This window comes from Corvus cornix, chromosome 6 (genome assembly GCF_000738735.6).
Source record: "Corvus cornix cornix isolate S_Up_H32 chromosome 6, ASM73873v5, whole genome shotgun sequence".
NCBI classification, from domain to species: Eukaryota; Metazoa; Chordata; class Aves; order Passeriformes; family Corvidae; genus Corvus; species Corvus cornix.
The window spans coordinates 27,058,458-27,082,000 of NC_046336.1; the positions used below are offsets into that span (position 1 = coordinate 27,058,458).

Consider the following 23,543-nt stretch of genomic DNA (forward strand, 5'->3'; position numbering starts at 1 on the left):
GAACAAGAGCTATTTCAAAGTGAGAAACATCATCAAATAAGGAGTTCTAATACAGTGGTTTTAACTATCATATAATGGAGCAAATGTTTTTACCTATCACCTTTTATATAACATCCATCTGATCTTGTGCTTGAGACTTGCCTTGAGCTGAAGGAGGAGGAATGATTACAAGACAGTTCTGTTTTACAGGAGAAAAGAACAGCAGCAAAATTGCTGAGGGTAAATGGCAAAAATTCTGCTGTTAAAAGAAGGAAAGCAACCACAACAGCAAAACAAAAAGACCAAGCTACAGATAGCATATGGGATAAATCAAACAAAAATCATGTAACTAAAGTATTACTGAATTCTGTCTGTCTTCCTCTAATCTGCCAGGTCTGAGGAAAATTAAGTCTCTCAATAGTAGTGAATTTTTCTGAGGAGAAAAAGGAAAACAGATACTGAAGAAATTGTTGGAGTTTATTAACATAATTATTAACATAAAAATACATGTATAAAAATATACTTTATGAAAATTCATCAGTATTACTCCAGCAGTATACACTACCAGCAGATATTCCATACCAGTCCTTTTGATGGTTTTGCTTTTTTGTAAGTTAAAACCAAAATCCTTTATTTTCGTTTTTTTAAGAGATTTGCTTCCTTCAGCTAAGTCATTTTTCTTCTGCTTCCCATCTGTGTGTCCTTATGGTCTTTGTTACTCAGTTAGTGCAGAGCTCACAGATCAGGATGAAAATTTAGCAGATGGAAATCCTTTTGCAAAGGATAGCTGTTCTCATCTAGCACGAAGTGGCTTCTGATTTCCAGCAAATAGGATGCTTCTGTATCTGCCAGCAGTGAATGACACAGATCTGCTACTATTGTGCTGTAGGTTATATCTGAAGAGGGCACTGCAAAACACAGAACAATTCAATTTACACTTGATGTTCACAAGAGCACCTAACATTCAAGTTCTACCTCCACACAAGCTCCACTGAATTACTGGAAGTGTAGTTCAACATCTGAATAGAAAATTAGCTTTTATTTTTAATTACTTTTAAAAAAAACCAACGAGCTGAGCCTGTTTCTCATGAAACTGTTAACACCTGTGAATCACATAAAACACCTCTCAAGTCAAACAGGATGTATCAAGTGAAGCTTGTCTGAAACACAGCCCAGTATTTCACAGCACAAAAACATGCCAGTTCCAAAAGCTCCTGAGAGATTCTATTTTGCACATAAGGAATCCATTTAGTTATCGAATATTTAGGTATATAACTACAACAATTTAGTTATGTAATAGGCATTCACACCATCTCACCTCCTGTTGTTGCAACCTCTCCTCTGAAACTCTGAGTTTGTCAGACAGCCACTGAAATATTCTTTGATGTTGGTTGTTTAGGGTTTTTTTAAATTGTCAATGATTAAAAATTTTGCTTCCATTGTGAACTTCGCTGCCTGTTTCTAGGACAAGTAATTCATGAAACAGTACCTACTAATCTCTTCAGCCAGTCTGCAGGAATATTGAGGAAGATTTTTTCCATCAACTCAGACACCACATGAACATAAATTTCATATCCTTCATCTTCTACTGTCATCAAAGCAGGTCTAGATGAGAAAACAAAGTTTCATGAAAGTTACCTGCTATGTTTTGTTTCCTATTGAAGCAAAATTTTTGAAAGCACTATAGATTAATCTTACTCTGCAACATAATACCAAGAAATAGAAAAATGACTCATCTGTCAAATCTATAGCATTGGAATCAGTTTGAGGAATACGTAAGGAAATGGCCTTAAACTGAGACAGGAGACTCAGATTAGACATTAGAAGGAAATTTTTCATTGTTTAATTGTTAGGATGGTCAGGGATCCCACTACCAGGGAGGTGGTGGGAATGCAAAGTAGGGAGATAAGCTTAGGTGCATCACTTGGAATTGTACCATCTGTATCAGCATCACTCAATATTATCTAGCCTAACAAATCACTTTATAGCCACATAATACCAAGGTATATCTCTTGTACTATAACAAATACCAAATGTTTCCACAAACCACTGAACAAATAAAAATCCCTCCTTGGAAATACTCCAAACTAATCAGAGGAAAATTTCAGTGCAAAAATGAAATACTTTTCTCTGAAAAAGCTGGGCATGTAAGTTCTACATCTAGATGTGTTCACATGCTGAGAATACAAATATTGGAAATCCTTATCATTTTTCTACCACGTCTTGTGCAGGAGCAAATTGAGGTCCTTTATGCCCATTGAGATGTTATAGTCTTATGAAAGACTGGGGGAACCTTCTCAGCTAAGAAAAGAAACTCTTTGCACTTAATCCTCCCTCACAGGAAAACAAAGAGCACATAAACTTAAAGATGCAAGACTGTTTTGCTTAGAGGAAAATACTAAGTCACTACTTGGTTAGATAAACAGGATACTAGTATTTAAGTCAGTGATTCATTAAACTCACTATGAAAGAGTTTAGATAGAACTTGAGAAAAATTTGAGATGGAAAATCTACATATTCTAGAATTCTATTATTTCCATGGTTGTCTCAATTAACATTCTCTAGCTACATGTCTTTCTAGTCACTCTGATAATTACATTTCAAAAGCCCAAGATAAATGTGAGAATTGAACAATTAGTTAATAAAGATGTACCTACATCAACTGGATCCCCTTAGTTTATTTTCTCTAAGTGTGAATATGTGTGTCTCACAGTGCCATCTGGTGATAAATCACTATCTCTGCTCTCCAAGAATGTTTATTGAAAACATTTGTCAATATTATTTCTGCACAGCTGAAACTGACTAATCAGTTTAAAAATATGGTTGTGCATTCACATGATTTCAGATTTAGGCTGGAACAAGATTCTCGAGGAGTTTTCCTTTGGTCCTCAAGCTTCTACTCCATCTTAGCTTTATCTGACACAGTATTGGGTAACCATCATTCCTGTATGACATAGTATTCAAAGAAATTAAGAAGTTAGGTTTAAACTAAGAATGTCATGCATAAATAATGACAATATAATACAGCAATTCACGAACAACAACTTGAAAATTCATTAGAAAGACAGGGATTGTTAACCACACCTTAAATGAAGAATTTGATATATGGGGCAAGCTAAAATGGAGAAAATTTACCTCCCTAATAATACACATTATTTTGTTTTTTCTTTATTTACCTGTAGAATGTTTTGACTTTGTTGTATGGCAAACATCTAATACATTGCTTGTAGATCATGTTCTCATCTGCCTGTAGTTCCAGACCACATTTGGCACAACCTGAATATGTGATCATAGGCAGAGAAGCCAAAACACACTCCAGTGAAGTGTCAGCAGAGAAGATGAGTTGCTTGTACTGACCAGTGGAAATGGTAAACTTCAGTTCTAAGATATGGGCTTTCACTTGAATCACTCCTACAAAAACAATTCAAATACAAATTAAGTTTCACTTAAACTGAAAGCAAAAGCATGGGCTACAGCTGATTTAAAACCAAAATTGCTATCAAAAACTTCTTCAACTTTTTCCCCTTTGTTAACACATGTTCAAACTTTTAGAGAGATTTTATGCAGTGAAAAATCCTTGTGGCTAAATATTATTTTTAGATGTATAAAAGTACTACATTTTCAGGTACTATTTTAGTAGATGCCACTATAGAAGGTGCCTGAATAAGAGACAAAAATTGTGCAAAGAATTTCCAAGTGATTTTCTTCCCACTCTTTCAGAGGTACTGAAAAGCACAGCTTTAACAACTTAGCTTTTCACTTTTATATTTAAATTAAATGCTGCAACAACAACTTTAATCACTTCCTAGAATTTAATGCCAACCATAGCAATCTTCTAGGTTTATCTGGGAGGGGATGACTGTGTAAAATGTCTTGTTTGTTTTTAAGAAGTTTTCAATAGGAGCAGCTACTTTGCTTTAGAGAGTACCAGTTTTGGAGAAAGACTGACAAACTTTCAGTAATTAGTCACACCATTACTAGACTGGTTGGTGTGGACAACACAAGTCAGCATTTCTCCCTGTGCTCCAAAGCTGTCTTTGCATGGCACCACACACCACACCTATCTCTCCACTGGGTTCACTGTATGGCCAAGTATGGAACATTCAGTTTGGCCAAGTACAGAGGAGCAGCCTCCAGAATAAATTCAGAATCCCAGATCTGGGCTACCTTAAAGACCAACTGTCTTACTTCATCAACATAGCATCTATTTAGCCTACTTATGCATGGCACAACAGACATTACAGAGCTATGGATAACATTTACCTGAGCATTTTTCCTCCAAATGTGCTGAGAGCCTTGTCAACTCCACGAGGGATGTTTGACTTTTCTGAAACTTTTCTTTAAATTCAACTGCCCTTTTGTCATCATCAAACAAGCACTCACAGGATGACCAGGGAGTTGTATGCAGTTCCAAGTCACCTGAGACAGAACTATGTTGGACAAGAAGGTATTTGAAGTCCCATATGTGATCTAAAGAACAAAAAAAGCAAACAGAAGAGTTTACTTTCTATACTGTGGTTCATTTCCAGCAAGCCAAGGTTACTTCCATGATTGAGAAAAACATGAGATCACCTGTGGGTGCTAAAAAGCTGGTAGAGAGCTTCTCACAGCTTCACAGGAAAACTGTGAGAAGCTTTCATTCTCACGCAGTCTCTCATGAAAAAGCAGTTAGAGAAAAGTAAACTCTTGGCAGCTGCATAGTTGTTACGAGAACTGCATATTGTTTTGGGTACATGGAAAAATAATATTTACAGATGGGCGTTATAGGGCTCAACCTATCACCTTGAGAGGTGGTGGGTGAATAGGCCAATCATGTAATTTCTTTATTGCAAACCACACTATAAAAGATGAGCTTCCCATTAAACGTGGCCTTAGCTCTGCTTCGGCCATATCATCTGACCTGCCTTATGGCATGATTCTTCTCGTCTCCCTGGGGATAACAGTGACAAACACATGCTCATATGGTCAGCTCTGGTAACTTCATTTCAAGTCTGATATGTAAGGTTTTTCCTTCCCTTTCCCTATAAACTTGGCATGAGTTGTCCCATAACGGAAATTTCATTGCACCTCTACCAAACTCAGCTGTCAAGACAACTCAGCCTTTTGAAAAAGAAACCAGCTCTGAAATTTGTTGTCAGCTCTAATGATGGCAACGTCTCAAAGAAAAAAATCATGTTATTCATCAACTTCCATTTTTTAATACATCCCTGTTTCTGATCTTCTATCTCCACAATTATCAATTTAACATAAACCTAGTTTAACTTATTTTCAAAGAACAAGACAAGGAATAAATCAAAATTTGGTAGTAGACACTGCTGAAACACAGGCTATGTAATTCTTGCAAGAGATGCTTCTAGTTAGTTACAGCTGGACTTGATCTCAAGACCACTAAGATATAAAGCCTGACACTAGTAAGGTGGAAAGCAGAAAATAAAAGTAAGGAGTAGAAAAACCTCAGCAATTCATGCTAAACCAGACAATGATAAGGAAGACCCAGCAAAACTGGTAACACAGTTAACACTCATGGGTTTTCACAGTTACATAACCAGGCACTATGCAAAAGAGTGCATCTTGTATATAGATCCAAGATTTTAAATATTTATGCCTTCTCAGTCTTCTAAAGTGCATTCAAATTCTGCTGCTGATGACACTGCTTCTAAACAGAGGAGACATGTTAGAACTAGCATAAAATATGTTACTTCTCCAAGGGGAGTATTTAAAGATTAAATGGATAAATGTTACCAGCTAAACACTTAAAAGGCACTAACAGCATCACAAAAATCCTTTTACACTTACCAGTAGATACAAGGACCTTACCTTTTTTCCTCTGAAGCTGAGGGCACCAGGCAGCCCCTGCTCCCCACAGAACCATCCTATAGTGTTGATCTCTGTTCTGTTCTACTGTTAGAATAATTTTTCTTTGGTTGCCACCTCTGTAGCTGTACACAGATTCTGAAAAGAATCAAAATTACATTACTTCTACAGTAAAAAGCTTATAAGCACACAAACCCCATGTGCCTCAGTATTAAGGTGAAATCACGGTGTTATCACATTTTATGGTACAATTAAAAGCAAACAAGAATACACCTACAATTTCTTCAGGACAGAAAATAATCTGATTTCTTCAGCAACATGAATCTAGTTTAAAGGAGTGCATAAAGTATATTAATTTACTTTTATCCATCTAAGTACTCAGCAACTCGGCAACTCCCTTTAAAACAGGAGATATCTGAGCATCTTTCAGCTCCCATTCATCCTGACTTGTAGAGTAGAAAGAAATTGTACTCAATTTCTCTGTAACTGCCATAATTGGAAGTTGTTCCTGTAACTTCTGTAGAATACACTGAAAGAAACATTTCTCTAGAAGTTTTCACATAGAAGAAAACCATAGTCATGTACAAGGCACACTAAAAGTATTAGTAACAGTCCCTACAAACTGAAACAATTAAGATCTCTACACCACTCTTATCCAGGACACTGCATGCTTCAGTTCCACACTAAAACTACAATATTTTCACAAATAATTTTTGAACAAGAACACTTGCATTAAACATCTAACAGTTCCAAGATTTACATACTAGAGCAAATTATGAAGATTTCTATCTTCAAAATTCTGCATTTAAAACTAATAAACATGATATTGACAATGTGGGTAGAAGTTTGTAGCTTACTAATATAGGATGAGAGTGCAATATGATCAAATTTTTGTGCAAAGCTTGAGGTCAAGCAGTGAGAAACATTTTGCCTTGCAAAATTACTATTTAAGTTTCACCTACTTCAGAAGTTGACGTCCAGTGCATGAACTTACCTATTAATACAGAAATATTGATAATTTTCAGGATTGAGTGCACCAAAGTATTTGGCTGGAGCTGATCTAGCTGCACATACTGAACATCATCCAGTCTCTGAACTTGTCTTTGTGGAATGTCTCTGAAGTGTGGAAATTCTGATGATATGTATGCCAACAAGCCATGGAGAACACCACCATCCACTATAGGATAAACTTACATGAAATAAAGGCAAAATCACATACTATTTTTTATACTTAGAAGTATAAAACTTATGGCTTGGAACATATTTACACTGATGAAATCAAAACTGTTCAAGAATAATTTTAAGGTAAGAAATTCCTGAGATATATAACACTTGATCTGAAATTAAACTGTACTTTAGGATATTATCAAGAGGAAGCAGGTCAAGTTAAGCTAAGTGCAATACTTTAAAATACACCAAAAATCTTGTATCATAGCTTGGTAAGAAGAAAGCTGTGCTTGATCATTGACCTCAGAATCTGCCTTAAACAGCTGGCAATAGTGGACACCACAAAGACAGTAAGAACAATGCAGTCACTGTGATACTTCCACTGTATTTTCCCCTCAGTCTCCAACCCTCCATGGCCTGCAGTGAATTACTCTCCCTGAAAGGATCTACTTACTCCATTTTGCAAAAAATTTAATCCTGATGAAAACTCAGACATCACATGGCCATGTCCTGACATAACTGCTCGTTCTTAAACTAAACTCAAAGAACTCAGTTTCGTTAGAGTTCAGTGGTAACCACCAAACTTTACCATGGTTCTCACATGCTATCTGATGCTGTCATGTCCACATCTTGCGCACAGGTGTTCCTGTCATATTCTTGTCATGTTTTGTACCTCTCAATTGCACACGTTTCCATTTTATCCCATGTGTGAGGCATTGCCAACAAAATGGAGTACTTGAAAAAGCTGTTTTACTGTAGTTTTCATGGAAACTTATGCACTACAATCTTACATTCTTCTGGATTGAGAGCTGAGCAGTTCCCCAGATTTAGTAACTGACTGGTAAATGTAGACTGAAGCATGACTTCTCCACACCAAAGATTCTCATACATTACTACATCTGCAAGAAAAAAGCAACCTTATCAACTCATGTATCAACAATACTGAAGTGTAGAATACTTTTCTTGACTATAAAACCATCTTACATACAGATGTGTAAGGCACAGGGTTTGAAAGAGATCACTTGGAAACAGAGTGTTATTTTTTAATCTATTTTTTAAATGCCATTTACAATGAGTTAATAGAATTTTCTCATTAGTTTGATATAAGTTTTAAATTCACTAACCTCCTAGCAAACACTGCTTAGGTCTGGTTTGTAACAGGACTTGTAATTTTCAAGAACAACTGTTCTAAAACACTGACACCTTACAGAATACCCCTGACTCTCCATGGCTGTGTCTGAGGGCAAACTTCCATGGGATAGTCAATGTTCCACTGGCAGGATGACTGAAAACTCAAATGATGTGAGTGATGTAAGAAAGCTACTTACAAATGTTTAGCCATAGTCCCAAATCACTTGTTACATATTCTACTTTAAACAGGCATTTTAAAGATCTGTATTTTAAAAAGGCAAATAACAGAACTCTCACCTGTAAGCAGTACAATATCCCCAGGAAACACAGTGAGGGACCAAAATGCAGCAGCACGCCACAGCACCACCTTTCTCTCAACTTCTGACTGGTCGACAACAACAATTGTTGCGACAGGAACTTTACACGAAGATTTTGTTTTAGTCTTCACCTGTATTTCTTTGATATGACAAGGATGTACAACTGTGACCAAAATACTGTACTTTTGATTTTTGCTGCAGCAGTTCTTAAGTAGTGATAGTTTCTTTTGGAGTTTCTTGAACTCTGTCATCCTCTCCGGATCCACTCTCACCCCAGAACCAGGTGGAGAAGAATTCAGTTTAGCTCTCTTGGATTTCAGCTGTCTTTGAAATGCTGAGTGAAAAAAATGAAAAGAATCTTCATACTTGCGGGGTCTTTTAGAAGAGTTCTTGTGAGAACAGTTTCCTTGAGAGCACAGTATTCCAGAGCTCAATGACTCAATATGGATTTCATTTACAAATTGCTTAGCAGGAACACTAAGCTCTTGAAACTTTTCTGTATGTTCCTTAGCACTTCCTTCTTGTTTTGTAGCTTCAATCCAAACATTTTCCCCATCATCCTCAGAACTGAAAAGTTCAAGAGAACTTGCATCCTCTTCCTTATATTCGTTTTCAGTCACATTAGTAGTACATGTTCCAACACCAGAATCACATTGGAAGCGATCACACTGCCTTTCTTCAGCTTTTTTGCCTGCTTCTGTTTCTGATAGTTTTCCAATTCTTTCCTGCATCTCATTCTGATCCTGTGCAAAAACAGCCACCAGACTCGAAGTCACTACACTCTGAAATTCAGTGTCTGCTGACACCACAAAGTCTGCACAGTGATTTGGTTCTTTTGATTTGGACTCTTGACTTTTTTTGAAAAACATATCCAGATATTGACTTAGATGTTCATGATGTTCACTTCTATGACCTGACTGAAATCCCACAGACTGCAGATGGATGCTGACCTGCTTAGTACTGGCAACCAAATCAGAAATGTCAGAGCTGTTAACTCCTGAATGACTGGCATTTCTCTCAGTGAGGTCTGGACAGCAGCCATGTGATGGTTTATCCTGTCCAGCTGATTCTGCACAGGTCTGGGGCAGGTGTTGATCTGCAGCCTGATTTACATCTGCAGATGTGTATCTATCTTTGCATATCTGACAACCAGAGCAAGTTAAACTTGTCTTTTTAGGAAAGTTGGTACAAGTCACTGCCACAGGGGCAGGAGATGTCAAATCTTCTTTTGCCATGAACCTGCCCTGCTGAGCCTGAGTGCTGTCCCCTTTTGTAGGGAGTCCTGAGGCTGTGGAGCTTTCTGCCTGGAGCACTGAGGGGGCAGCAGCACCCTGGACTTTTCCAGAAACAAACCCATGTGTATCACACAAACAGTGGAGTTCTCTCCATTTCTCAGCAGTAGGTGCTGAATTACTTTGCTCTAACATCTCCAGTGGGCTTGGAATACTGGGTGCTCCCACAAAAATATGAATTTGTGGTCTTTTTGACATTTTTGACTGCTGTGTAAGTTTGACTTTAAATAATGTGGTTTATGCACAATAATAAATAAGCACAATAATAAATATTAGCAAATGCAAAAAAAAAAAAATATTTTACTTTTTCTTAAAAATTAAAAAAATACCTAAAATTCATAGGAGTATTTCATAGTTTACCTGGAAAAAGCACTACTCGACTACCTAAAGCCTATAAAAATAGATATACAAAATCTAAAGTATGGAAGTTACTTTAGAAATATTTAATATTTCTTTGTGTCAAACTTGCACAGAAAAATGAATTTATAAAAATAAAACAACACCTAGTTTCTGATTCTGACCCTTGGAAACACATTATAGTGAAGTTAAAATTAAGTTTTATTATTGACCTATTTGTCTTCATTTATTATTGCTAATTAAACAGTCAAATGTGAATTCACTATTCGGTGCTTGATTTTAACTCCTGTGAAATAAATGCCTTTAAGAAATCTTCACAGCATGGTTAAGAGATCATTTAATCTTCCAGGAAATTACAGTTTCAACTAAATGATTAAAATACTAGAGCTATTTAGAAAGTTTGCTAGGAATGCAATATTTTACATGCTGTTTTGGCATGAAATGACTGTTTCAAGCTATTACTGATAAATTGTAATTATTTAATAACCACTAAGAGGTCAGTAAAGCTTGAGCAGGCAATTTAGGATTTGCTTTAATTCATTCATGGAGTATCAAACTACTCAAGAAATTACTAGCTTTTCTAGCTAATTAAAATTAGCCCACTTACACAGCACACAAAGATTTTTTTTTTTAAATTTCTGCTGTATAATTATAATTTTAAAATAAGCAGAAACAGCTATAACTGTTCATTAAAATGCTGATTATAGCTATTTGTTTTGGGAGTACTCTTGCTAATAGAAGTTGCTGCAATAGGCAATTCCGTAGATGTAGAGAACACCAGAAAAATTTTGAGATAATCCAGCTGTAAATAGAAGGAAAAGACCATTAAAACAAATACAGCATTTGAAAAAGATGCAAATTTTTCATTTAGCACTAATTAAATTAGCAACCATTTTCCTAACAACCCCACTAGGGGTCGGTAAATCTGCACATTCATAAGGCTCGTTGTAACATGGAAAAACCATAAACATCCCGGAATGCTGATCTCTGCTATATCATTGTTGTCACTGGAAAAGCAATATACAACCACTAAAATTAGACTGGGCAAAATACAAAGAAGCTACAAAACCCAGTGACTGGTACTGCTCACTTTTATGCTCATAACAAAACAAGTACTGCTTAAAACATTGGGATGTCCAAACTTCTACAGTTATACATTTAAATTTAGTCTTATAAGAACATAACTCTTAAAGGACAATACCCAAACCTATGAAAGCTTTGAGTTACATAAAGAATGATAATATACAAATAACCAGAAGGACAGAATTTACAGTTCAACACTAAAGTAGTAGATCAGGTAAGGGAAAGACAAAGCAAAGTGAGGTTGAATCCCTAAAGAAGTGATGTTAATAAGTTTTGTGGATAAAAGGCTACCTAATACATGATGGAAAAAGTTAAGTAACAGATCTATGTCAAGTAGAAAATGTTACTATTAGTTTAAATGAACTTGGTAAATGTCCAGTTATATAGTAATTTATCAGCCCCTCATTTTAAGTATCACTTCTCTTTTGTTTTCTGTCATGTTTAAAGAGTTGTAAGTTACACAAAAATTCAGGAAGTTTTCCTTAACTTTCCAGTTCTGTAACTTCTCTAAATTTAGGATTTGTTTTCCTGATTCATATTTTGCAGTGCCAGTACACTTAAAGCCAGGGTAAATGGGGCCCTGAGCAACCTGGTCTAGTGAAACATGTCCATGGCAGGGGGCTTGGAACTTGATGATTTTTGTTAAGAACCTTTCCAACCCAAGCTGTTCTATGATTCTATGATCACACCAAAGGAATTGAACCTTGGTGTTATTTAATGAATGTTTGCAATTAAAATACAGTTTATATTTTCAAAACCTAAATTAGCTTAGCAATGGTGACGTTTGCCAACTTTCTGATTCATGTAGTAAGTCCACTAGCAAACGACCTGCTTTGGCAACTTCCAAGTGACTTTTTGGTCAAAGATGTCAAAGTCCTTCCTGTACTAGGAATCATCAGTACCTAAAATCATTTAGGTCTGTAAATCAGAAAGAAAAAAAACCCTGAAGTTTACCTAAATTCTCTGTATGCAAAACTGTTTAATGAACCTTTGCTTTGCTGCTTTAGAACGGAATTATTACTCACTTAATGAGTTTGTCAGTGAAGTTCTGAACCTTGTTTTAAATAAAAGTCTGAAAGAACAATTCATTACAGATTTTAAAAAGATGAGCAAAAATCTATCAATCATTTTAGCAAAATGCCACTGCCACAAAAAAAATCCATTTTTTTACTGTATTTAATTTATCTGTGGGCAGACAGTGGGTTAACTACACCAAAGATAACGGGAGCTAAAACTCATAGAGATACACCTGAAACCTGAATGCACATATCCATTATACCTGTTAATTATTACACCATTTCCTAATTTGTGGAAAGGTGCTCTATTCCTAATAGCCAATGAAAGCCAAGCTTTTTATCTCTGAAATGGTCAGAGTCTGATTGACGGGTCAATGATCTATTAAAAAACAGTAACTACATCAGCAAGTTGTACATTTGCAAGACACTGCAACTGAAGTTTAATATACCTATTACAAGAAATATATTATGCTACATAGTCTATTTCCTCCAATCTAAACAGTAAGACAGGAATTCTAAATTTAAAGGTTTTTAAAACGAACTGTCATTAACAGATTGTTAATCTCTAGTGATTTGCTACACACAAAATTTAAAATAGCTCTAGAAATCCTCTTCCCATAGTTACTCTAGAAATGTTCTGATGCTACATATATGACCTTAAAGTACCCCTAAAATACCCTAGAAATACTCATTACTGCTATTCCATATTTTACTAGTCATTAATAGCATTCACTCGCCACGATAATCATTAAGCATTATGCCAAGATAATTTAAGAGGGTGACACAGCTTCAGCTTCCTATCATTCCTGAATATTCACGGTAGCCAGGTGCCTAAATCTCTGTTTTGAGAAGTTACATCCAAATAGTTTCATCAAGTCTTTACTTAAGCCCTGTACATTAGGCGTAAACCACACTAATTCAACCTCTCGTTAAGAGCTTCTTTATGTCTGTTACACACTACAGCTTCAAGCAACAAATAAGACTACAGAAATAAAAGACAGCCATGCATCAGAAGACAAAGGACTATAGCAATATAATGCAGAAGTGTAACCTACTTTCCCATCCAGAAACACTGAAGTTTTAGGAGATAGACAGTACATTCTTTTAACTTCCTACTTTGATTTGCTGCAGCTTGATGCTGAACATCCTAAATGTAAGTAGTTAATGACTCGATCCCTAAAATATGCAAAAAGACATTATGTTGTCCTTTACCTGCTGAAAAGCTGGCCCAGTAAGCAATAAATACATAAAGTGGGATATTCTTTCAATTCTAAATTTTAACTTCTACTGTGAACTTTCCCCTCCCTTATTCACATAGTTGATTTTATACTCCTCCTACATGTAGTATAAAAAATTAAAGAACAGATTCATCTATGTTACAACAGAGGAAACTGAATTATTCATAGCCATCTTCAGAGTATTTAGTTTCAGTTCAATTCAAGCTGTAGGGTTGTTTGGTTGGGCTTTTCTTTTTTCGACAGCTCAACCCGTGTGATTGTAGAGTAGAAAATCTACTAAGACACTTGCCAACCAAAGGAAAACCAGAAAAACTTCCTGATGCAGAATTCTGATTACATCACAGGAAACTCTCCTGGCACTTCCACCATGCTGCTCAAATCTCCCTCCAAAATTCAATGTGGTCTTTTTAAAAGCCAGGTGCTGCAGATGTACAGTAACTTTGAAGAACTGAAGAAACAGTAAGCAGTGTAGTAACAGTTTCAAACACTGAAATGGAAACAACTCTGGGATGAAGTGATGAACATATCACATGTTTGCTTGCAACTTGTGCAAGAAAAAGAAGCATGATCTTCCTGCCAACAACTCCTGCTAGCACTGCAAGTGAATCAATACACCAGCGACAGCAGCTATCTACTAAATCAATAAGCTTGGTCCAAATACATGTTAAGAGGAACACAATGGAAAATAAAAACTGACAGAAGAAATCAAGCTAAGCAACTTGTAGCTGAAGTGAACTTACTGTATGTAACAGTGAGGGACATATCATGTGGGCTTAAGAGAAGATTATACGTGTAAGTGAATGGCAGCTCAAAGAGATTTAAGTGGATTGCATTAGCCAAGGCTAGTGCGACCTAACAAGAAGTCAAGGGAACACAGATGTGAGAGAACATACACGTACACATGGGCAGCTGAGGAAATTAATAGGATAGGTCTTATTTCTGTCATCTGTTGTTTGGTGATTGTTACAATCACCAAATACCTTTAATCTGAATTTAAATACAGGGTTTCAAGCAAAGACTGTAGTCCTGTCCATAACTGACCTGTGTAACTAACTGCAATCTTACACCAAGATGGTTATTTGGCTCACATAATAACACCATGTCAGCACACGGAATACTGTGCACAGAGGCTGCTGTCAACCACATCTGGTGGTATAGCAGGAACCCTGCTAATCGATATCAAAATTGATGAAAATCACAAGCATTCATTTGCCTACAGCAGTATCTGTAATTAGTATAAAGTTACTTCTAAATGAGGTACTTAGGTTATTATTGACCATAAAATAATTTCTATTAGTACTTACTATTTAAGTCAAATAGCAGCAATACTAATCCACTCAGTACTTAGTTCTTTTCACTGGCTATTACCAGAGGAGTACAGTACCATCTGGCCTCAAGATAAGTACAGCTGGTTTACAAGTACATAAAACCTGTATTCAGCAATATGTAGCCATAAAACATGAGGTACCCATTTTTTCTTCCTTATTTGGTGCCCTTTCAGAAACAATATGATTTTTAGAATGCAGAACACCTGTGGTTTAGGTACCACAATAGAAACCTTCCTAAATACTCCCGCAGCAGCAGGGGAATAATTTAAACCAGAAATCAGTGTTCTTAGAAGTTCCACAGTCTGACACTGTAAAAAAACTTAAATCAAAATACTGAGTAAGAAGAGGCAAGTTGTTCCTCATAACTATTACTGAACTGATAATATAGAAAAAGAAGGCAAACAATCAAATGGCATTGCTAACATTTAATGTGCACCTACTTGCCTGCAGGATCAGGGCCTGTGGTTTCTAAAGTTGTGCACTAGAAGGAAAATATCTCCCTGGACCTGAAATGAAGACATTTCTTCTGTAAATATAAGCTTGCATCATATAAAAGCGTCTACTGAGCAGTTGCATCAGCCATTTTATTTTACATTATTTTTTGGAACCAAATGATGCAACAATCTGAACACTGATAATACATTTTCAATTAAGCCACTGAGATAGTCTTCATTGTGTTTGAAAATCGGAGTAAAGGTCGTAGGCTTTTGTGATTAGCTTGATAATTCTTTCCTCACTGCCTTTGTGCCTTTCGAGGTGGCCCCTTAAGTAAATGCTATTTGTTGATTTTTGTTTTGCAATACATAAAAACATAAAATTAAGGAGATATGAGCATCCAGTGGCTGCTACAAACAAAAGAAGTTAAAAGTTCTAGAGAACACTGACCTTTTGAGTAGAAAAGAAAGATAAAGGTAAAAGGTCAAATATACACAAACGTGCCATGCATGTTTTGTTGAAGAATACTCATTCCCCAAACCCTTATTTTTGAGGACTATTTAAACAACTAAACTGCCTGAATTATACCTCCTGTCAAGAAAGATATTGTTCCACATATTTCAGCCTATTAAAATACCTCACAATATTAAAACGGCATCATTGTGGCTTTTTTTACAAAAACTATTTAGTTTGCAGAAAATTTTCCACAGGTATCATTACCAATGAAAATCTATGTTGGGACTGAGACCATCAGATAAACAGAAGTGGATAAAACCATACAGGACCTAAGATGAAAGCAAGGTAACTGGTCAAAGAAATATCTTAATAGCCTGATTTCCATCAGATTAACTGCTGGTAGATTTGATTTACTAGGACCAGATGATTAAAATACACATGTAAGAAATATTTAAAATACAAAGCCACCAGTATTATTTTCTCATCTTTACAAAAGCCTTACTCAAAAAAGATGAAGTTTTACAACAAAAACCTGGAGGCTGACTGCACGTTCATAGACAAAAACGGGATATTGTCACTGTTTTGGACAACAGCCAGACTGACTGTGTGTTTTCGTACTGTGGGAGACAGGGTGTTGAAAAGGTGTAATTCTTAAGTTTCCTGTGTAAAGTAATCTACTTTATTTTATTAGCATGTAAATAATCTGCTAGTGCCAGGAAAATGTCTTTCACTCTCCACCACAAGTGGTTATATTAGCAATAGACTTTAACAGAAGCTGCACTTCCTCTTGCCTTTAAGACAAGTGGGATATTTCTCATTTGTCAGCATCATTAACAATTCAGGTTCACTGTCTGTTAACCAAAAAAAACCAGTCACTCACTCCAAGAAGTCATACTGGAGCACACAAGTCATCACTAGATCGAAAAGTTCCAAGGCTGCTCAAAACTACAAGCTACACAAGGCTCCAGAAGAAGCCAGGTGGCACACAACCCCACAAGACACCTTTAGACCAACAGCTCAATTCTGACTGCATTTACTTCATCCCTGTTTATACAGGATCCCTCCAGAAGAGCAAACATTTAACCTTCCTGCAAACATAAACGGCAGCAAGTACTTTTTGCCAGGACTGAACCTATGGCGCCAGTCCTACCTACTCCCTCCCCACCCCAAGCCACATTGTGCACATTTTATCTGTTCCCGCAGTGTGCAGCTACATCCTTTACGTGGTATCATCAGTGTATTTCTGTTAGGTTCAAAGGAGCTGCCAATCAGATACAATCAACAGCTGATCTCCTCAGTATTTTCATACCTCAGGAAAATGAAAGCTGCCTTTACACATTTCTATAGATCTAGTGTCTCAGAAGAAAAGTTCGAACACCTGCTTTGGATATGAGCATTTTAATTCAAACAAAATTCTTGAGAGATGTTAACCACCTGACAGCACTGATTTTTATATCCAAATCTAAAATTTCAGTTCTTGAGAAGGCAAAGGATTTTCAAGATTATTTTAATATTTCCCTTTTGCACACACCCCAAGAATACACTTCAGCTGTAAGTGAAAAGGATAAGCTCTTCTATCTAGAAGTCGAGAGCTTTAAGATTTTTTAAGAGCTAAAGCTCCCTTAAGGAAACATAACCTTCAGACTTGGGCCAAACTGCCCCTGTACACTGGTCAACAGCATTACAAAGATCACAGATGGGTCACTGCCCACACTTGCTCCTTGTTGTGGCCACAGAAGGAACACACCTACCAACTTCTTAGCAGAGCTGCATGAACATCAGCCAAGCAAACACTCTTTCACAGCTATTCCAGCTAAGCAGTAAAGTTGTTAATTTACTAGGGCACTGCAGGAAACCAAGACAAAAAATTCAGATGATTTTAAATGAGTCAGAACTACAGTGAATCTCACGGAAACAGAACTGAAGTTTTCAAGTCTTTTGGCATTTACCTAGGAAAAAATTAAGATATGATACATAAAGAAAAGTAGCATTAGCTTTTTAATACATAATCCTTTACATTTCAATGGTTTAGATGGATGTTAGTTTAGCAAACCGGTTAAGCTTTAACAGGGAACAGGTGATACTGAGTAACTATCAGCACAGCTGACCGAGCCAAAGGTGCCTTTTAGATGCAAATTTCCTTATTTCAAAGAGGTAGCTCTTCTCTCAGACTTTAGGGCAGAAATGCACTTTGACTATTTATTAAAAATAAATAGACTGATTACACTTCAAAAAATTGTAGATCACAATTTCTATCCCACTATGCCCCAAAAAGTTAAAGGAAATCATTACAATTGAACAAAGTGTGAATGAAGTTTACTAACTAAATGCCAGAAACACTGACTTGGCCTATACCCTTTTCCATGGTAATTCAGCTGCCTGAAAACACCTCAAGCAAAATCAAAAAACTCAAGGTATGATGTAATAAGTCATCCTGGGTCTCCCTCTACTGTTCCAAGTCGTAGTGTGTAGCAGCAGGGCACAGCAGCATAACCATTGATAAAAACCTTCTTGCACCTTTGTTCTCAGTCAAAGCACATCATTTGCTTCATGGTTTTTGTTAGAGGCAATACCTCAGTTATTATCTGTACTGTGCTATGATTGCTGTGTACCTCCATTCAGCTGCCTTTAATTCAGTAACTTTTACACATGTTTTTATTACTTGCAATACTACATAGTCCTGCCCATGTAACTTTCAAAGCTCCTGAAGTATGAAGAATTAAGGATGGAAACTAAAGAGATTTATCTATTTATTAATTTGTCTTCATGCAGAAGCTGCTCCAATTGGAAGTAAAACTATAAATTGCTTCTTTCTGCAATATAATGCAGAAAGAGTAGAGATTAAAGAAATGGTCACCTCATAGTTTAACACCTTGTGTACTGGAACTGTAATCCTGTTTGCAAATGCAATTTTTTCTCTGTCTACCAAATGTTGCAAGTTCTATACTTGATTTTCACTAGAATAGAAACAACAGGACTGCTGTACACAAGGCAAACATTGGCTACTAACATATTAGCGTATTTTTTATCCTGAAAACCATCTGAGCTGCTGTACAAAGCTAAAATCACAATAGCCTTCAAAAATATTTTAGAAAACACTCGCAGGAAGTTTTCACACAGAACAGAAGTGGCAGTGCCAATGTTAGAACGCTACCTTTTTAATGATGCCCCAACACACAAATTAAAGTAGCTCTGAAGAGTGTTTTTGTAACCTGCCCTTATTCCATGTCAGGTGACATCCTTTACAGAAAGACAATTACTGCTCTGTGTGACTCGTGGTACTTCAGGTGCACATGCACCTGAATTCTGCATTTTGTAAAAACACGGAAGAGGAAAATTAGAGGTGAAGAAACACAGGGAACTTGCTGTCCATTCCATATCAAAGTACTCTATGTATCCAGCTAATGATTTGAGTAACTCCAGATTTAACTTGCTTGTGCAAGGAAGCACATGGAATATAAATAATCAGCTACTGCAGTATTAAGCATATGACAGGAAATGAGTAAATACATATTGGTTTTGCCCTTCCCATAAATTTCACATTAAAATCTGCTTATATGAGCTTACTTTAGAAGATTTTAAAATTAGCAGATAAAGCAGAAAACCCAAAAATCTATTCACCAAACATGTGATCCATTATCTTTCTCCAGAGATTAGTAACCTTTACAACAGACCAGAGAGAAAGGAATTCAAAAAGCAGTACAGTTTGTTCTGTCTAGGCTCATGTTCTGAGTTACCTGACATTGCTTTGCAGGAACTATACCTATGTTAACATTACATATATATATAAAAACTTGATCTTGCAGATAAAACTAACATACCATCTGAATGAATGGCAGTTTAGGAGCCATGCGCTCGTAACAAACCTCAAGTGAGGTATGGCAACATTTCATGCTAACCATTATGAAACACTGGAGCAGAAGAAAAGCTTGAGATAAATAAAAGATTTAAAACTAAACTGCTAAGACATCGTATTTGTCAGCACAAATCTAAATGGCAACAAATGGAGATTTAGTTTATATAATGGAAATTAAACTTAAAAATAATTGAAGGCATCTTTTCCAAAATATAGATAGTAAGGTATTCAGAAACAAGTGAGAATCAAAATATTAATGTGCTTTTCTCAACAGAAATCTGTACGACATTACGATATATTAAACAATATATTATGAACTTCAGCTGCCAACAGAAAAACTAAGCAGAAAACTGAACAGTCTGATCACAGTGAGGAAAAATTAGTAAATGATGGGCATGGATGGAAAGTTTCACAAAATGAGCAAGTGCAAGAATTCGATTTGATGAAGGTGAAAAGAAAAACATCCAAAACAGTGTCCACCTAAATTGCATTCCTCATTAAAAAACGCAAATATAGAAGAGGGAAGATGTAACATCATAAGAATTAAGAACTGTGCAGTCATACTGTGTAGTTTTTAATTCCTTCATACATTATGATGTTACTTGATGCTTCTTTCTCAATATGGCAAACAAGTAAGTTTTACTTTACCAGCTCTCAAGCAAGTTAAGATTCTAATCCCAAATGGGAACCAGTTGTCAAGTCCCTCTACCTACGCTTATCCCTTTAACTTGGGAAACAGTGTTTAAAAAACAAGCACTTACATTTTATATCCAGGTAAGTTTAAAGCATAAAGTTCTGATCCTGGAAGCTATTCTATGCAGTTCCCTTCTCCAGGTAGCCCTGAAGCGACATGCTGTTTATCGGGCACCTCAGCTTTCCTTGGAGCATGTAAACATGGAGAAGGAAGCTGTCCATCAGGATAGTCTCCACTGCTGAGCACTGCAAGGCCACCTACACTGTACTGCTGGATAGAATGGTGGTGTTATGCAAAGTTCTTCCCTTCCAAACAGAGCCCAGCTTCTTAAGACTATAAATATTAAAAAAAAAAAAAAGAAAGCCCCTTAAAAATGTCTTGAATCACATTTACCTTTCAAAAAAGAAAATTTCACTCTTGCAGCCAACATCAGTATCTTAGAACGATGTGGGGAAACTTTCCCCAAATAGGTCAAGCCCTATTCTTCCAAATTCTCAATAGCTCATCTTATATAAATCAAAATACAGTTTAGTGGGGACTGAAGCTGTTCCAATGTAAAAGTTATCTAGGCTTTTCCACATTACATTGGATTTCCAGTCTAGTTCCAGTCTCCACAACAGAAATTTGCCACCATGCTTCACACTAAGAGTACTCATGGTACTTAGAGTACTTTGAGTCCTATGCCATTGTTCAAAAAATTAAATACTGACTTCTCAGCTCGAGAATTAGATGTCAAGAGCAGAACTACTGGCAGAAGGCTTGCCACCAATCTTTAGGATTAGGGCTGTTTTACAAGCATTGATGCAATGAGGGGTTTGATCTGGACTGAGCTTACTGTAGGAATGAAGGCCTCATGCCAGAGAAGAGCTCTGCCTGCTGGGGTTCCACTGCTGGACACAGGAAGGCCGGGGAACAGCTCAGCTGCAAAGTCTGTATTCTCAACAGGCCCATTAGAATTAGCAATCCATGCAGTTACAGAGCTAATAAAGCCACCTTCCTCCATCTCATCTCAATTCTATGCTCTTTTATGATCCAGAGTGGGAAAACAGAAAAAACCAAACAAGACTAAGTTCAAGGAACTTCACTGCTTTAAACAAGTTGATCTGACATTCTCAGCAAGAAAGCACAATCATATCTACACTGGCATATTCCCAAAGAACTCATGCCAACCCCAGTATTTATTTTCTTTGTTTGTTGAGTAATTCCACCTTACTTGGCATTTCAGAAATTTTTATAACCAAATATAGCCACAGGTCAAATTATATTACCTACTCTTCATCTGCCATCATCCAATTTGTTGGATGAAGACTTGCTGAAAGACTGACTTCAGACATATTAAGTATACAGCATGAAAATAACTGAAATAAAATCTGCTGGCAAAACATGTCTGTAATGTATTTGACAACCATTCCTTTTATCTGATCTGACCCGTTAAAGTAGCTTACGCATGAAGCTACGGATAGTATTTGTTATTCCAAGAGAACTTCTGCTCAATTCCTCTATCACTGATTTCTATGGATTCTTTTAATCCAACAGAACCTGCAAAAGCCTATGTAACTTCAATTTTTCATCATCTTCAACACAAAATTAATGAACTGCAGCTCCATTAGACCTTGCTGTTTCTGTTCCTAGGAATGAGTAAATTGAATATGCTCTGATAAAGGGTAAACATTCAAGACAAGAAGTATTTTACTGATCACTTTGGAAAATAATCTAAGACTTTCCTATATTTCTTGAAGAAAATCAAGTCTGATAGGAAAGAAAAACTGTATCAGTTTATTAGAAAAGCAGATTCCAGGAGTTTCTCCTTAAGAATAAATACTGCCCATGCTCTGTAATTTCTGGCCTATATTCATTCAGATGTGAGGACCTTACAAGTTTGTATAACCAGCTCAGTTCCAAACAATACTTATTGTATTTGTCCTCCTCATATTTTTAAGAAGCTGGGAATAAATTATCATCTGTTTTTTTCACGGGAACTGAGGCAATGAAAGATTAAGTAACTTACTTTTGCTTGCACAGTAAATTGAACCAAGTGCAGAATTCACTGAGTGAATCTTACATACTCATACCTTAAACATTTCATTGCCATTTCCTGGTGCATAATCCTTCAGCTTTTTGATAGGATACAAAACTACCCTTTTCACCTCAGCTTTTCACCCTACCTACTGAGATTTTAACAGTCATCATCCCTGGTTATATCATTTCTTTATCTACAGTTCTTTCTTCCTGCAACGTAAGATTTATTGTCCTCCTCTGCTTTTATTCCTTACTTGAGGTCTCAGGTGCTGGTTTACAAGCACAAAATAATCAAATGATTCAAAGTCAGGATTAACACAGGGCATCTGATGTGACTATTTTTTTTTGTTTGTTTAGTTCCTGAACCTCATACACTGTTTGAGGGAGGTTCTCTCTTACCTTACACTGTGCAGAATACAGCCACACAATCAAGCCTTAGTTTCAAAACGTTAAGAATTACTTTAAGTCCTGAGACAGTACCCTATATTCTGTTGTGACTTTACAATTCACTCAGGGAGACAAAAGATGAGTGTTCCGTCAAATAACAGACTTTTTTTTTCTTTTAGTTAACAGGCCCATTAATTTCTTTAACTTAAATAACCTTCACTGAATTAGTCATCTAATAAACAAGAATAAATTACACCTAAAACTGAATACATTAATGGACTTGCACTACAAGCATGGGTTCAGTGTAGGTGAGGAGTAAAGTAAATAGGGAGAACAGAACAGTGAAGGAGAGTGGCTTCTAATTTCATCCTTCACCTATTCATCTATTACTTTCATGAGGTTTTTGGTCACACGGGGAAGAAGCTCAATTTCTGTTGATGTAGCCCAATGTTACATTGATGTAAATGCCACAATGATAATGTAGCCCTAAATCCTCAGGTGAACACATAGCATCCTCTGATCAAGAAAGCTGATCTCTAATGATAACAGAGCAATCTAAGAGCATACATTATGTAGACTGCCATTTAGTGTTCCTTTACTAAACCAAAGAAAAACACCAGGCTTATCTGAAAACTAGTAAGACAAAAGAAACCAGGAGAAGCTTTTACAAATTCCATGGTGATTTTAACTCATTTAGGCAGAAGGCCACAATATAGCTGTCCTTCTGAAACCAGAAAATCTCTCACTAATGATATGCAGAGACCCTACCTTACCAGTACTTCAAAATAAGCTAACCTTCAACATACTGGCTTTCAAGTGAAAAAAACAGAAGAGGTGAAGTAGAACAGGTAAGTTAGACATTATCTTGCCAACATTGACAAGATTAGACAATAAATAATAATCACGAAGAACTTGACCCAGTGTTTTCAAAAATTGTTCAAGTGTGTTCAAGAAGGGACAATTTAATTAAAACA

General features: G+C 36.4%; 1 protein-coding gene across 7 annotated transcripts in view; it reads right to left on the reverse strand.

The window, feature by feature from the left end:
* Window positions 1–435: 435 nt before the first annotated feature.
* SHLD2 (shieldin complex subunit 2) overlaps window positions 436–23,543 on the reverse strand; it is a 29,811-nt gene continuing 6,703 nt past the window's right edge. For 2 of the 7 annotated variants that reach the window (XM_019286626.3, XM_010400854.4), the window contains exons 2-9: window positions 8,389–10,859; window positions 7,752–7,859; window positions 6,788–6,982; window positions 5,797–5,931; window positions 4,243–4,449; window positions 3,156–3,390; window positions 1,469–1,584; window positions 436–887 (exon numbers count right to left, since the gene is read on the reverse strand). In XM_019286626.3, coding sequence (XP_019142171.2) covers window positions 715–887; window positions 1,469–1,584; window positions 3,156–3,390; window positions 4,243–4,449; window positions 5,797–5,931; window positions 6,788–6,982; window positions 7,752–7,859; window positions 8,389–9,898 — 2,679 coding nt within the window. In that variant the 5' untranslated portion in view covers window positions 9,899–10,859 and the 3' untranslated portion in view covers window positions 436–714. Of the gene's footprint in view, window positions 888–1,468; window positions 1,585–3,155; window positions 3,391–4,242; window positions 4,450–5,796; window positions 5,932–6,787; window positions 6,983–7,751; window positions 7,860–8,388; window positions 23,523–23,543 lie in introns of those variants that run through there. The other 5 variants (XM_010400855.4, XM_039554433.1, XM_039554430.1 and 2 more) reach the window with 5 other exon arrangements.